At 45.1% G+C, this 17,096-nt stretch overlaps 1 protein-coding gene across 3 annotated transcripts in view; it reads right to left on the reverse strand.

Annotated features, from left to right (window-relative positions):
• Nucleotides 1–1,101: 1,101 nt before the first annotated feature.
• TRAPPC8 (trafficking protein particle complex subunit 8) overlaps nucleotides 1,102–17,096 on the reverse strand; it is a 1,294,567-nt gene continuing 1,278,572 nt past the window's right edge. For 2 of the 3 annotated variants that reach the window (XM_086965686.1, XM_086965689.1), the window contains one exon: nucleotides 1,102–2,339. In XM_086965686.1, coding sequence (XP_086821812.1) covers nucleotides 2,105–2,339 — 235 coding nt within the window. In that variant the 3' untranslated portion in view covers nucleotides 1,102–2,104. The remainder of the gene's footprint in view (nucleotides 2,340–17,096) is intronic. The other variant, XM_086965688.1, reaches the window with a different exon arrangement.

Genomic DNA, 17,096 nt, shown 5'->3' on the forward strand with positions numbered 1-17,096 from the left:
TCACAGATCTGGGTTTAATCCATTGTGGGAAGGGTATGCCCAGACGTGGGTCCCTTGCTCACAAAGCCACTGCATATGGCCATGTCTGAACTTGGGTGGCTTGGTGAGCAAAATAATGATGGATTAAACCCAGATCTGTGACTGGGGGTGAATGTTTTACCATTGTGCAACATTCCGTCCATCATCATGTGTGTTTTGATGACGACTCCGTGACCGGGGCCTCGAGCGGCAAGGAGCCGACTGCCGGGTTTCAAGCAACTTTCGGGACCGCTCCCCCAAAGTCTTCAGCGCCATGGCCCGGCAGTGGGGTGAACGACTTGGGGCCCGTGGTCGCGCCCCAGGCAGTAGAGAGAAACGCGGTGGGAGCCCGTCACCGACATGTGAGGACAGTCCCCACAGTTCTTGAAACCGGGCATCCCTACGACACCAGGAGCCGGTCAACTTGAAAGAATGAGGTAAAAGGCCTCGAAAAGGTCAGACAAAAGTGACTGGGGGTACTTGCTCTTCCCGGATCTGCGCTTGCTGGTGCGGAAAAATAAAGAACTGACGACAGCGCGTGTGGGCGCGCCTAAGTAGCTCCGACGACGTCATCCCGGCGCCAACGACGCACGCGGAGGCGCACGACGACCCCTACCGATGCGCCGGGGTACTGCTGACGGAAAAATTTTCCAGATTAGTCTGCCGCCGGGGGGTAATTCTAAGGTAAGGAATCTAGCACTACTTATTTCTTTCAGATATCTATTTCATTGCTGTAATGGTGGAAAATAAAAATAAAGTGCTTACCAAAGAAGAGCTACTATTTTTTATTATGGTTCACCTTGATTTCATTCAATCATGCTCTCAACCCAAGCAAAGCAAATGTTCCAGTATATTAGCTCACATCCATTTAAACTTTGCTGGTCACAAACTGGTTAATTCATAACAATTCAAATCCTTCCTGGAAATCCCCCTTTTTATTTTTTATGATAACGGTTCACATGATCCTGATTTTGGTAGTCATCATATAAATTGTGGCATCAATTTTGGGTGGCTTTTAGTTTTATTTTGAAAACAAGATCCCACAAACTTAAGAAATAGTGTTTAAGAAATAATACAACAAAATCATGGTAGTCAAAACAATTTACATTTATATACTTATGAACATGTTAAAATGTGTAATGGTTATATACATTATTGTTGGTTGATAACATAATTTAGCAATTTAGCATATAACAATTTCTGCAAGAAAAGTCATTAAACAGTTAAGGTTTATATTTTATTCTATTTACAATACATTTGTTATAAATATAATACATCATTTATTGAAAACTTTACCTTTCATTAACATGAGTAGACATATTAACAGTTGAACTCAATAGTTAGCGGTATGTAATAAAGTGGATGACTTAATTTTAATGACAATCTCATGTATGTGAAATAGTGCATTCTGTATTGAGATGAATAATAAAAAATAGCCACCAAACAGAATTCAAAGCATTTCAAAACATCAGGGAAACTAATAAGTGTGTGTATGTATTTGCATATTATATATATATATATATATATATATATATATATATATATATATATATATATATATATATGCGCTTCGATTTTTAGGAAAACAAGCTCACAACGTAGATTTAAGAGAATTGTGTAAAGAACATAATTTGCACTTATACCCATATGAAATTTCACAGTACATTTGGAAATATCAACTGAGGTGGTGTGATTCAGAAAAATATATTTTCAGTATCACTTTCCAATATATTCTCTCTTATCACATCACATTGGAAGGTTTGACCACTGTTGTATGTACTGTTTGATTTAACTGGGGTTTGTCTGGTAAATTCTTACACCAGGAATAGACTAATTGAAATACCATGAAAGAGGAAATAAACCTTTTTCTTAATTGTACACACATTTTCAGTTGCATGACTTGTATTTTTTTTTATCAGACTATTGACCTACACAGGATTGCACATATTAAATGCTAGGTCATACCAGTTCCTTTCCTCGTCGTCAAAAAAGCACAGTACTATTAGAAAAGTCCATAAGACAAATGTGCTTCTTTTGCGTAGAGTTGTAGAAGAGGACTTCAGTTGCACAATCTTGCGTGATGTGATCAAGCACTATTTATAACGATAAGTGCTGGCATGGAGTTCTGTGGGCTTGCTTCAAATAGCGTGACCTGATCTGCCAACCTGGCGAATACTCTAGGAGTCCCAAGATTATAGATGCCGGTGTGTACAAAACACGCTTTTAATTGTACACTGTAGACCTGTTGTCTTTTAAGAATAAGTTTATACTGGGTTTGTCCAAGCCACGTGAAGGAACCATGGATTTCTAGTGCTTCTGGGCTAAAAAAAAAAAAAGAGAAAGAATACCACATTAAAAAGGACATTGTAAAATTGTTCACACTGATGAATGGCTGAGCAGGTAATAATGATTGTGCTATTGAGAACACAAGGAGTTCTTATAGTTGAACTTTACCCGTAAAAATTAGTCTTAGAAGCTGTAAAACGGGAATTGAGAAACCGGGAAGTGAAATACTCCATGTTCTTTCCAGTGCGGCTGAGAGTGGAATCAAAGGGGAAATCGTGGTTCTTCGATTCGCCAGAGGCAGTCTGGGACTGGATGGAGAAGTGGACCAAGGTGGAACGTCGGAGAAGGAATCGAACTGATCAACCAGAAGGGCAAAAGGAAGACTGTTCGGATACGCTGTTCACGGAGGGGGCTTAGGCGGCTAGCAGACTGGAGGACCAGGACTAACTTGCCCCTCTGCTGAACTGAGCTCACTTCCTTGATGCACGATGAACAAGTAATGGGTCGGGGGGTGGGAGGGTTGATCTGTGGACTTAGTAATGCACATGCTTAATAGGTCACTCGGAGTGGATGATGTGAAGAATCTACTGTATAAACTGATGTGAGATGATGTTATGAATTCACACATTTTTTACAGAAAGGTCGGTCGTAGTCATAACTGTACGCTTAACTGTATACTTAAAGCAGCTTTAAAGTAGACATGGACGGGGGGGAGAGTGGTTCCCTCTGCATTTTTAGTATGTTCGATGGGGTGAGAGGCACTCTGCCATGTTTGGGGGTGGGTAGTTCTAAATCCACAGGCAGGGTAGCAGGGTGGGGGGGGCTACGGAGAACGGGGGGTGGCAGGGAGCTGGGATGGGGGTTGTTGTTGTTGCTGTAACATTGTTCGAAATGTTTGGTTTTTTGCTACAAAGAGAGAGAACAGACTTTACTGTGACCACACAATGATATATTGTACTTTTGATTTGCGTTCCAGCTTGGATGACAGATTAATGACTGGTGTTGATTCTGTCCTATGTATCAGTTGCTGTTGACCTTATTTCCGACCTACAATACAATGGTTGCCCAAGGAGCGGATGGTAGCTGACCGCAAATCGGTGCTTTCTGTCCTAACCTGGAATGTTAACTGGTTGGGAGACAAAATTGAGAGGAATAGTTCAACAATATCTGAAACGGCAATTTCCGGATGCATTACCCACCAGATGCAGGAAACTCATCTGGTGGGTAATAAAAGTAAGGCCCTAAATAGGTGGGGATATAAGCTCCCGGTGCATGCAGATTACACTACTGGGTCCAGAGGCACGTGTATCCTGGCTAGGAAAAATGTTCCCCTGATTGTTCTTAATACATGGGCAGATGCCGCTGGTAGGTTTGCAGTGGTTGAGCCCTAAATATTGTATCCGTCTACCCACCGCCAGCGTTGGGGAGGGTGGCGTTAACTGAACTGGGCCGGGTGCCTACAGATCTCACTGACGGGACCTTAATAATGGGGGGAGATTATAACATGACGTTGAATGACCTAACAGACAGACATCCTGTACGACAAACTATGCGGCCGAACGAACTTATGTCAGACTTCACTATGGCTTTGGGTCGGATAGATGTTGGAAGAGAGCTGAGAGGCGACCCTATTTAATATTCATATCTTTCCGGTGTGCATGGCAGCCTTTCTCGGATTGACTATTTTTTAACGTATGCAGCCTCAGTGGGTAATTTTAGACGGCTCAGGACATATCCCAGAGGCCTATCAGATAACTCCCCTGTTGGTATAGAGTTCACACATGGTGCCCGACAGCTAAGGCGCACTATTGTCATTAATCCATGGTTATTTCATTTATTTATTTATTTATTTTTAAAGTTTTATATAGCGCGAACAAGATCTTTGCAGATATCAGAGCGCTTTACAGAAACAGTAGGTAGGATAATCAAACTGTTGAAAACAGTAAAATATTCGGTAGTGAGTGATTTGCAAAATAGGGTAGCAATCGCACAAGAGTATGCAAACTAATAACAATCAGAAAGCAATAATATAGAAGCCGTGCAATGTCGACTCGAATAAGATTATAGCACCCCAGAGGGTGAGTAAACACAATGTTGAACACATAATAGTAGGCAGTAGTGAGTTGATTGCAAGTAAGTAAGGCACTCAAGTCATAGTGTACAGCCCTAATAAGCAATCTGGAAACCAATAATATAGCATCCGTGCACTGATTTTGGTCCAGTAGAAGTCATAAAAGAGACTAACTTAGATAAGCATTCAGGTAGCCGATAATATAGGAGCCATGTGCTGTTATTGTTCCAGTAGCAATAGGGTTCAGGGTGAACTTAGCCATAAGGATGGCTTTTACCTCTTTCTTGAAGAGTACAGAGGAGGGGATAAGCCTAGTTTCTGGCGGGAGTGCATTCCAGATCCTAGGTGCCATTCCTGAGAAGGAGCGTTTGTATGTTTTTTCATTCCGGAATCTACAAGGTTTCAGGAGGAGATTCTTTGTGCTTCTGTTGGATCTTGAGCCTCCTGATATAGTCAGCTTGTGAGTGAGGTAGTTGGGTGACTTGTGGTGTACGGCCGAGTGTGTCATGCAGGCAATTTTCAGCTGAACTCTGGCTTCAAAAGGCAGCCAGTTCAGGGCTTTTAAATCAGGGGATATATGCGAGTGTTTTCTTGAGCCAGTGATGAGTCTCGCGGCTGCGTTCAAGGAGGCTCGTAGGGGCGCCGTTGTTGTTAGGGGGAGCCCGCTGAGAGCCACAATTCCGTAGTCTATGCGAGGAACGACAATTCGAAAGTCTTTGGGTGGTAGGAAGGGTTTGAGTTTTCTCAGCGTGTTGATTTGGAAGTTGGCTCCCTTAGTTGCTTTGCTGATATGCTGCTGCATGTCGAGATTGGAGTCAAGTGTGATGCCAAGGGATTTCGCAGAGTCCACAATGGTGGGCTGGACATTTAGTGCGGTTAGATGATTGAGCCAGGTTTGGGTGATGGCCTTTTTCGCAGGAGGTGAGATCAGAAGGAACTCAGTTTTCAGAGCATTTAGTTTAAGGTGATTGTCGGCCAGCCATGCTTGGGTGTTTCTTAGTGTGGCATTCAAAAGTTTGATGTCTTCAGGGGATTGAAGCTTGAGGTAGAGCTGAGTGTCATCGGCGTACATATGGAAGTGTACGTTTGATGCTTGAAGCAAGGTGGTGAGTGGTTCCATGATGAGGTTGAACAATGTGGGGGATAGGGAGGAACCTTGCGGGACGCCTAGTGTTACGGGCACTGGCGAGGACAGTGCGTTGTTGATCTTGAACTTCTGAGACCGGTTGTGCAGAAAGGAGGTGAACCATTTGAGAACAGTCCCGGATATGCCCATTCTGGTATTTAACAGCTCCAGTAGATTCTCATGTTTGACCGTATCAAATGCTGAGGAAAGGTCAAGGAGGATGAGGAGGCAGGACTCATTGTGATCAAGGATTTGGAGGGCGTCATCAATTATGTGTGTCATAGCCGTTTCCGTGCTATGTTTTGCTCTGAATCCTGATTGGTGAGGGTTGAGGAGGTCAAACCGCTCAATGTGTTTTGTCAGTTGGAGTTGTACGCATTTTTCTAGCAATTTGGCCAGAGTGGGGATATTGGTGATAGGTCGGTAATTGTTTAGGTCGGCCAGGTCAGCTGAGGGCTTCTTGAGTATAGGCGTGACTTGCCCTATCTTGAGGGAGTCTGGGATGAGACCTTGTTGCAGGGAACAGTTGATGATTTTAGTCCAGAGTGGGAGGAGCAGGGGGGTGAGGGCTTTCACAGCGTTGGCAGGTAGGGGGTCAGTGAGGTGATTGGCGGGTTTCAGGGTGCCGAGCAGCTTGTGAACTGATTTTTCAGTATAGATGTCGAAGGACATCCATGAAGCGTTGTTTTTAGGTAGAGTGTTAGTTATGCCTGTGGAGCAGGAGTATCGACTTACATCCTTGAGGAATCACTTCTTATATTGTCGGTCTTTTGCTTGAAGAAAGCAGAAAAGTCTTCGCAACTTGGAATATCCTTTGTTGAGCTGTTAGGTTGTAGAGGTTGTGTCTTGGTTTGGGTTTTGACTAACTCGAACAGTTTTCTTGGTCGGTTTTTTGCTTGATCCAGCTGTTGGCTAAAGAAGACTGATTTCGAGCGTTTGATTTTTCTGAAGTAAGCGTTTCTCTTACTCTTAAGCTCTCTAAGGTGTAGTGCTGAGGGGTCAGATCTCCATGTGCGCTCTGCCATGCGCATAGCACGTCTGTCTTCGTTGAGTCTACCATCATACCATGGGTTCGAGTTCTTGGTGGCGACTCTCTTCATTTGCAGGGGTGTGGCTTCATTGATTATTGCAGACATAGTGCCTAGGTAGAGGTCGGTCAGCGAATGCACATCAGAGACGCCCGTCGGGGGAAGAAAACTCCTTGCCTGTGTGGGCAGGCAAGGAGTTTGGGTTAAGATTCTTCATGTCCCTCTTCCAGATCTTGGTTTTGGAAGGTTGAGCCGGGTTAAGTTTGACCTTTTCGTTGATGACGAAGGTGATGATGTGATGGTCTGACCAGTCACAGGGTTCGATTGCCTCCAGCTGGGTAGAGTCTTCTTTGGCGATGATAAGGTCAAGGATAGAGCCTTTTTCATGTGTTGGACGGTTGCAGATTTGGGTGAGGTCAAGCGCGTTGAGGAAAGTCTTAAGGCTATTCACCACAGCGTCTTTCTGGTCGTTCCAGTGGAGGTTGAAGTCTCCCAAGTAGATTTGATTGATCTGTCGACCGGCGTTGGTGGATATCGTGTCCATGAGTTGTTGGGAGAAGGTGAGGTTGTCCCTGGGTGGGTGGTAGATAACATGAAGGGAGCACACAGGTTTGCTCTCACTAGTAATATCGAGGCAGATAAGTTCGCAGGAGGAGAGGGAGGGGGAGGGACCTTCAGTGACAACGAGGTTGCTCCTGTAGATGCATGCGATTCCCCCGCCTGTCTTGCCAGATCTGTCGAGTCTAATAATGTGATAGTTGGGGGGGGACTAGTATGTCCATTATAGGTGTGGAGGCTTCAGGGCTTCAGTTAGCCACGTTTCAGTCAGAATGGCTCCCAGATATAAGAGAGGAGTTGAGTGTACAGACTGGTTACTTTTTTAAAGAAAATGTGGGGTATGTGGACTCGGCCCAAACGATCTGGGAAGCTTACAAGGTAGTGCTGAAAGGTCATGCCCTCTCGTTGAAAACGCAATATGTTGCAAAACGGCGGGAGCTAATGGCACGGCTGGAGGATGAGCTAAAGGAAGTTGAGGCAGGGTATGTGCTCAACCCCTCAGAGGAGTTGCTCCATGCCATGACGCTCAAAAGAGATGAGTACAAGTTAAAAGCCCGAGAACATATGATAGCAACACAGACAGCTGTTCACCATAGACTTTAAGAGTTGGGAGACAGGGCTGGTAGAACGCTAGCTTGGCTGGAAAGGAGGGAGCAGGGTACGAGATGGGTACCTAGAATACGGGCGTCCAATGGAGACACTGTAACTTGCCCTGATGATATAGCAGAGGCATTTGCTGCCCACTTCGAGGAAGTATACTCGCCGGCCATCTATACAACTGAGGAGTCGCGTCAGCTTCTGGAGGAGTTTGCGCTGCCTACTCTATCCGCTGACAATAGGGAATCCCTGGAGGCTGATTACTCTGATGAGAAAATCTGAACGGCCATCGGCCGTATAAAATCGGGGAAGGCTATGGGACCCAACGGTACCCCGGTGGAATTTCTTAAAGCAATGGCCACCCACGTGGTCCCTCATTTACGGGCCATGTATCAGGAGAGCTGGGACAAGAGTCCTACCCCCAGACCAGCGGCTGGCAAGTATTGTTGTCATCTATAAAACGTGCAAGCCAGTGGAGGATTGTTGGTCTTATCGGCCGATCTCCTTAATTAACGTGGAGGCTAAAGTCTGGGCGAAGGTTCTGGCCACACGGCTGGGGTCTGTTATATCCTCCCTGGAGCACCCTGACCAGTCCGGTTTTATGCCAGGGAGAAATACGGCCCTTAATATCCTTCGCCTGCACATCGTGCTGGCCCGGCGGAAATACTTAGAAGAAGACGCCGCTATACTGACCCTGGACGCCCCTATGGCCTTTGATTCGATAGAGTGGACTTATATGTTTGAGGTGTTAGTGAGAGCGGGACTGGGCCCGAAATTCATACGATGGGTGCGATTGCTATACGCCGACATATCCGGTCAGGTTAGAGTGAACAACTGCACATCCAGACAATTTCCCCTCCGTAGAGGTACTAGGCAGGGGTGTCCCTTGTCGCCGCTACTATTTGCACTAATGCTGGAACCCTTGGCGACTTGGATAAGGAAGGACCTGATGACTAGGGGTTTGCGATGGTCCGCAAACTACGAAGATAGAATATCACTCTACGCAGATGATATAGTGTTATACCTAGCATATCCCTATAGGTCCATTCGAGTGGTCCTAGATATTGTTACTAACTTTGGGAAGTATTCTGGATATGCTATTAATTTGGGCAAATTGATATTGTACATGCTTCACGGATCGACTCCACGTCTTACAATGGACTGCACCCTAATGGTTGCAGTAGACGGTTTTAAATACTTAGGGATCTTTGTTACGCCAGATCTGGGATTTTTCTATAAGAACAACCTGGCGCCCTTGCTTGCTCGGTTGCGAGCGGATGTCCAGCATTGGAGATACCTGCCACTGTCCCTGGTTGGGCGGGCTGCCTTTTTAAGATGCTCGCCCTTCCACGTTTCCTTTATGTGTTACAGAATTGTCCAACTAGAGTTCCGGATGCCTTCTTTGGTGCGGTGGAGGGGGAGGTGCGTACACTACTGTGGGATGGAACGGCTCCCAGAATAGCGCTCCTAAAATTAACGAAGGGATGGTATGATGGGGATATAGCTCTGCCAGATATCCGGCTCTATTATAGGGTCTCGCAATTGACCACAGTGAATAGATGGAAATATGCCCTACCTGATGACCCGGCATGTGCCTTAGATAGATATCAGATGAATAGGGCAGGCTATCTTGGGGCGCTCTATTTGATGTCACGGAGACAGCAGCTGGTAGGCCCCACTCAACATCCCCTGCTGATATGGAGGCTCGTTAACTCCCGATTGGGTTGGGCACACGGACTCACTACTATGACGCCGCTATGGTTCGCACAAAAGCTGGGCATGCTCTGCCACCACCCCGGGTTTGACAAATGGGATATGATTGGCATTTCGGTGGTAGGAGATCTGATTAGGTATGGTAGGATTTTGCGGTTTGAAGAACTATAGAAAAAGTATCATCTGGCACCCAGTAAAGCCTTCCGGTATCTGCAAATCAGACACGCACTGATGGCGGCGTTTCCCGACTGTGCAGATATACCAGAATATTCTCCCCTGGAGGATCGTCTACTAGATGGGCAATTACATACTAAGGCGATCTCCCTAACCTATAGGAAGCTCAGTAACCACATGCCGGATTCCTTCGTACAGCTTAAGGAGAAATGTGAAAAAGACTTAGGGGCTATAGAAGAGGAGGACTGGAGACAAGCGCTAATGTCTCCTAGAGAGGCTGCCATTACACTTCGATACCGACTCATACAGCTCCATATCCTACACCGTTCATACTTGACTGGGATTACTCTGGCGAAGATTGGGTCAAAGTCGGACGATCTATGTTTCAAGGGGTGCAGACAGTCAGCTAGCTTCTATCATATGGTCTGGGAATGCCCAATGGTGCAGAACCATTGGGATAGGGTAGCGATGCACCTGCGGTCAGCCCTAACTAAGCCAATTGCACTGACGTCACGACTATGCTTACTGAACATCTGGGAGGCTACGGATCTTACGGAAACGGAGCAGCAGTTTGCAACGCTGGGTTTTACGCTTTTTAAAAGAGAAATTGCTAGCGGATGGGGATGTGTCGGGCCGCCAGGAGTGGCAGTGTGGCTGAGGGAACTGGATAAATGCATGATTTCTGAAACGGAAGTGTTTATTGCCCGAGGGTGTCCGAAGAAATGGGATAGGAAATGGGCCAAGTGGAACATGTACAGAGGAGAAATATGTGTGTCCCCAGTGGTAGAATTAGAAATACGAAGAAATAGGATTGAAGGGCAGGAAACGTAAAATAGATGTTGTTTGTAATTATTGTTCATGGTGATGATGCATATGATGGTGATGTGGCGATAATTTGTGTAATACTGTATAAGGTCTGTTCTTTATGCAATAAAAATATATTTTTTTTAAAAATTAGTCTTAGGTAAAATCAATGCAGTTGACATTAGACTAGCCTGAGGAAAAAAGAGTTATACAAAAGTAATAATGCTGGCCATGTATTCTTTCAGGCTAATGCATGGTCACAATCCTCCATCAGAACTAAATTAAGGGTAAGGTAACTTTTATTTAAATTTGGTGCCTTATCAGAGCCTCAGGTAAAATGGCAAGTGGCAACAACAAAACCATAACTTGCAGCTTCAACATTTTGTCAAAATATCCCACCACAAAAGTGACCAAGAGTGGAGAAAGAAATATTGATTAGGATCTGGAAAGGTAACAGTATCAAAGAGAAACCTTGTAAGCATCAGGTAATTTAACACTGTTTAATGCTTTCCTGGTGCAGCTTTTTTGCATCTTACAAAATTTCCAGACTCTAGTTGCTTAACAGTGCAATAAAAGAAAACCTACTACTAGTTAAGAGGATATTACAATATAGAAGAAACACTGAGCCCAGAAATCAGTTCCCTATGGATCCCCTGGATCCATTCAACTCGCATCACTGTTAATGAAAAACAGAGTTTCCGAAGAATAAGCCATCAGGGGCCCGATGTAGGTAATCCCAGATTACCGATTCTTAAATACCGAATCATACCGATTCGGTATTTAAGAACTGGCAATCGGGATGTAGGTATATTTACCAAATTATTTACCGAATCGGAATGATTCGGTAATTACCGAATCGGTAAATACCGATTCGGTAATTGCCATTCATTCCTATGGGCCTGGAGGCCCGTAGGAATGAATGCCAATTACCGAATCGGTATTTACCGATCGGGTAATTTAAGGAAACATTGAAGGGTGACAGGGTGTCACTTTGACACCCTGTTGCTACCCTCAATTATGTATAGGTGCGCATGTTGCAGACATACATGCCCTAAGGGCATGTATGTCTGCAACATGGCACCGTTTAAAAAGCAAAAAAAATGCTTTTTAGAGGGTTTTCATTATTTACCACCAACTTCTAGTTGGTGGTAAATTATGAATTCTTACACCCCTGTAGCACTGATTTCAGTGCTACCTACATTCCAAAATACAGATTCGGTATTTTTACCGATTCGGTATTTTACAGAATCGGTAAAATTACCGATTCTGTATTTTGAAATGCCCCTACATATCACTATCGAAATACCGGTCGGAAACGGCCGAAAATCGGTATTTTCGGCCGTTTCCGACCGGTATTTCGATACCTACATCGGGCCCCAGATGTACAGGAAAAATACAAGAGCGAAATGAACTTCAAATTATTTTAATTTCATCTTCTTTATAACCAATGCATACTCAATGCTCAGTTAACAATGACAACCAGTCCTGATACTCCAATCTTCAGCAACATCAAGCACCTTCCTGTGAGCTGATCCCATGTAACAGCTTGAACAGCTGTGCAGGGGATGAAGCATAGACGAGGCAGTCAAAATGTGCACTTTCAACCATAGACCAAATTCCTTCCTCCAAAACCCACTCAGGAGATCCCCTACCAGGCAATTAAAAAATAGAAAAATGGCTGTATTGCCACCCTCCCTCGGCGACGCTCTCCACTGCCCACATACTCCACTGTAGTTCTACCACCTTCCCCAAGAAACCGTCCACACCGTAAACAAATACAAAAACATAAAATATCTGGCCTTCCTTCTGCTTTCCCCTCCCCACCTAGAGGTCAGTCACTCATGCGAAAGTGGAGAACCGGTGTCAAGCTGGCAGCGGCTCACACACTGCCACATCAACACCAACTCAAATCTACTCCCAGCTTTGGGGGTGTGCAGACTCACAGGTGACAATGCATATAGTGATTTGCCTTCTCTAGTCTGCAGATACCTAATAAAGGCACAGGAATGGATAAGAGATAGTGGATTGTCATCCATCACTGCACCACCTACCTCACGGCCAAGGAGATCCAACTGAGGCAGTGGTAATGCCCCTTCTGGTGGATACTCTGTCTAAATGCAGCATCCTAAACTTGTGAATCTCCACAGATGCTTCATTAAGGTGCAACTCTTGCATGTTGACATCAGTGTTTTCAATATTTCTTTTCATGCCCTCAGACAGAGCATAGCCAGCAGGTTTGATTTCAACTAACATTTTGTGAATCTAACTTGAGACCTTTTTCATATCAGAAAGACCACTGCAGAATTGAGGGAAGTAGGAGAGGTGTGAGAAATCTATGGTAACTTAGTAGCCACCAGATAGAGTTAGCAAAGGTAAGTGGCTTATGCTTTTAGTTAATACTTTCAAAAGCAGATTCCTCACCTTGTGAATCAATACCAAATCAATGCCTCTCTAAAGAGGTTGGTCTGAGGAGCAGACTTTTAAACAAGAGAGTCCTACATTACCAAGTGTTCAAAACAGCCGTCACTGTGAACTTGTGAATCAACATTGTAGTGCTGACGATAGTATGGACGGATGCAAAGGCTGCTGACTTGCAGATATGTGAAACCAAAATGCCTCAACCACAGATGTAGTTGCAGTCTTCACCTGGTTGGAATGAGCTTAAAGTTCCATAAGAGGGTGTCTTTTGACAAAAGCAAAACACATCTTGATACAAAGGAATATCCACTGAAATAAGGTCCATTTCTAGATTGCCTTTCGTTTCTTATCACTGGCAAACCCAACAAACAGCTAATCATCCACACAGTACTCCTTAGTTACGTCAGTGAGAAAAAAGGTCAGGTTGTGAATCCAATCACTGTAGCATTTACTCCTATTCGGATGGATGTGCCAGAGAAAAGGACATGTAAAATGTGACGCACTGCCCTACATGGAAGGGTGACACCACTTTCGGAAGAAAGGATGCAAGAGCCCTATGTACAAGCATGAACTAGAACAGCAACGGCTGAACTAATTAAAAAAACCTGCATCTCACTTACAGGACAAGCAGAAGTGATTGTTATAAGAAACAGGTATCATGGTCAAGAGACTCAGAATACAACTCGGTCAGACTCGAGGGAAGCACACATAAAAAATAATAAGAACAAATAGAGGTCCCCCTAGGTTATAATTTAGAGAGCAGAGAAAAAAACATATGAGAAAGCCCTTTTAAGAAATGCATCACAAATGGCAATTTAAAAAAAAGTAGGCAAACTAAAAAATGCCAGAGGGCTGATAACGTTCAAAAGTCAAAGAATCTCGCCTGTATAGGGTCAACTGGTCTTGTTTTGTACTAGGTGACAAATTTGGACCAACCGCCTGAATAAATGGACGTAGTAGAAGGATTTCAGTTGGTGCTGCTCAAACTCTATGCACGAGGGTCTGGATTGCGGAGGTTTGGATGGAACACCCTACCCTGCTGCTGGGACATTAGATCCTCAGAAAAAGAAAATGAAGTGGAGGACAGATGTTCAAAGTCAGCAGATCAGAGTACCACATTCTCTGAGCCCAATCTATGGCCTACTGAATGCAGAACGTCTCTCCAAAAGAACCCAAGATGGAAACTTAACAGCTCAGACAACAGGACACTGAGGTGGTAAATAGGTCTACCATGGATACACTCCATGGGGCGACAATACCGCATGCCACCTCTTGGTGCAGATGCCACACATGCAGCAAGACGTGTGCAAAATTAACCTGCCTTGATTTTGAAGGATCCTGCGCCAGATGACTTGAAGTACCAACTATTGCCCTAATATCAGAGTCGTCTGACAGAGGGCACAAGACCCCACTCTGCTGTGCTTGTTGCAGTTCCACATGGAGGACGAGTTGTCCATCAGCAGTTGAACTTACTTGCCATTGATAGAGGGCTGAAAAACCTTTAGGACCAGCCAGACTGCATGAAGCTCCAGAAGAATCATGTGGTGAGGCTGCCCCATTGAAGAAGACCATTAAGAAGCTCAGAGGCAATGCATCAGTCACAATTGTGAGTTCTGGCGGGGCCAAGGAGAACGAACTCCTGTACATCAGACTGGAGTCTATCATTCAGCACGGAAAGTCTTAAAGCACCTCGTCAAATACATGGATTCTGCATGAAAGATTTTACCAGTGCTGGGCACAATGTAGCTGCATATTCCACTGAATGATTGACATGTGTCAATAGGTGTGAAGTACCAGCAGGAAGCATGGTAGCAAAACATCTTACACAGCTTCCGGATTCAGGTCATGTGATTGTGCGACTGCTGTCGCCAGACCTCTTGGACCTCTCGGAACTTGGAGCTGTGGGCCAAGAGCACCATGGCTCGCTAGCGGCCCACGGGTGTCATCAAACCACTTACAACTCCTGATCCTCTCTGCGGGTTGTGCCCGAGGGGCTGGGAACCTGCCAGGAACCAGCGGGTCAAGTAAGAGTTTGGTGAGGGAGCCCTTCAGGTGGCCCTCTGGGGTGTCACCTGTCCGCCTGCACAACCCATTCTCCTATAAGACACCAACACACCGCCAGGATTCCAAAACCGCTCCTTGGATGGTGACACCCTCCTCAACCACAACCACCAAACCAAAAATGGAGATAAGGTAAGGTGGCGTGGTGGCTTGGGCAGGCTGTGAGAGTTGCGCATGACCATGGAGGATTTTGTTGTCTCTGAAGTGAGTGACATTAGGGCCCTCTCAGAGGGGAGTGAGGCTCAGAGGCAGGCAGAGGTGGGCAGCCCAGGTGTTGGTGCAGCTTGCACTCCTCAGAGCCCTCCAATGTCCTCTGACTCATAGACCTTTTGGGCCTAAAAGCACTAAAAAGCCCCCCCCCCCTGAAATCACAGATTGATCAATCAGATTGGATTGACTTCCTGTCTCAATCGCTCTAATTGTGCCTTATCACCGAGGAAGGGGGATTATTGCGAGCTGTACTGATCATTGTTACTTTCATCGTCATTCTCGCAATGGCAATCATTGCTCCCATTGTTAACCAACTCACTCGAGGCAGTAACCTGAATCTGTATCACTCTCCTTCAGCTCCATTTTGGCATTGCATCCACCCGTAACCAAAGCTAAAACTTCAACAGTACTGCACAAGAGTGAGCATAAAGAACAACCCCCAAAGCACCAAGTTTAAGGGGGATAAGAGGCCCATCATAAAATCTGGGAGGCTGCAGTCTGCCAGCCGGAAACAGGAAGGAGACTAAACAAAATACCCCAGGACAAACATACTAAGACTGAGACAGTCAATACAAAAGTAACACAAACGCAGATCCAGAGGATTCATGAACAGCCCTTTTACACCTTCAGTGTTTGACTTTTTAAAGAAATTTAAAGATGAGGGCAGTGTTACTGCGAAACTCCCAGCATGCAAGATCGCAATAAGTAAGGAGGCATCCTGTGCTGCCAGCGTCGCCCAAAAGATCCCAAGGGGACGAAGGGAACATTCGTAAACAACAACAACCAAGGTTACTTCCGAAGTCCTGATGGATTCTTTTACATCACAAGATCCTGACAACTTACAAGGCTAAGACTATGACCGTGATCCGGATCACTAACATGATCATGACCAAGACCACATTGAAGACCATGTGAAGATCACTCATGTCCCAGATGGGGCCAGCATAACAGAATTAGACCAACTGATGTTCTTGAAAGCGAAAGTGAGGTAAGCTATCTCCTAAAATCCAATACTTCAACACCAGGAACTACACAACTCTACCCTAACCCAGGTATATTGGGGCTACCACTGTTCTCTTTTTCCAGTCAGGAAGACTGGGTAGCCACCACACCCAAATGCCTGTTGATCCCAGTGAAAGGGCCTTATAACACAGAATGTTGGACCACCCTTCTTGATACACAACAGGTCACTGTAGAAGCCATGAACTTCTACTAAACAAAACTAAAGATACATGTTGCCCTTTTAAACACAATGGTGGTATTTATTTAAGGTATAGATGCCAAGCTGGAAACACTAAACAAATTAATTGCAAGAGCTCAACCAGACTCGGCAACTACATACACCACTTGTCATTGCTTGACCATATTGGAAAAGCAGGTCACAAGTCCTAAATGGCTTGGTGGTTGTATTAAAAAACACAACAGGTTTGGCTGTATTAAAACACACAACAAGGTTGTTGCTTCAGTTGAACAGTCATGTAAGGCAGATCAATACAACACACAATGAGGCTCCACCACAATCAAAAGTGGTGCCGGATGACAACGCCACGGGTAGTGCAATGGCTAGTGTTACCCAGCCCGCAAATACACTGACTTATGCTGAAGTAACTGCGACTGGCACAAGCTCCCTTTACAAGTCTCCCAGCAATCGAATACAGTCCAAGATAAGATGGACCACATCAAACGAAACTTGCCCCTCAGGCCACCGCTCACTTAATACTGCTGCCCAGGTAGTTGCATTTAAACAAGAGACAGCCCAGGCTTTCCCAGCAGCCCCCAGGCAAAAGTATGCCCCCAATAATTGCATCACCACGGATCATCAATAGACAACAGCTCAGGAAAAGAATGAAGTACTAACTATGCCTGGAGCTTTGGCACAGGGAAACAAAACTACAGAGGCTCGGATTCAATGTGAAGACGTTATAATACCACTGATGAAGGTAAAGCAGGGAGACCCTTAGGTCTGATGTCTAAAAGAGAGTGCAAAAGGTTCAGAAAAGAATGACATGTGCCGCCCATTATAACGAAGGGA

Source organism: Lissotriton vulgaris, chromosome 4_1, assembly GCF_964263255.1.
Source record: "Lissotriton vulgaris chromosome 4_1, aLisVul1.2, whole genome shotgun sequence".
Taxonomy (NCBI): Eukaryota; Metazoa; Chordata; class Amphibia; order Caudata; family Salamandridae; genus Lissotriton; species Lissotriton vulgaris.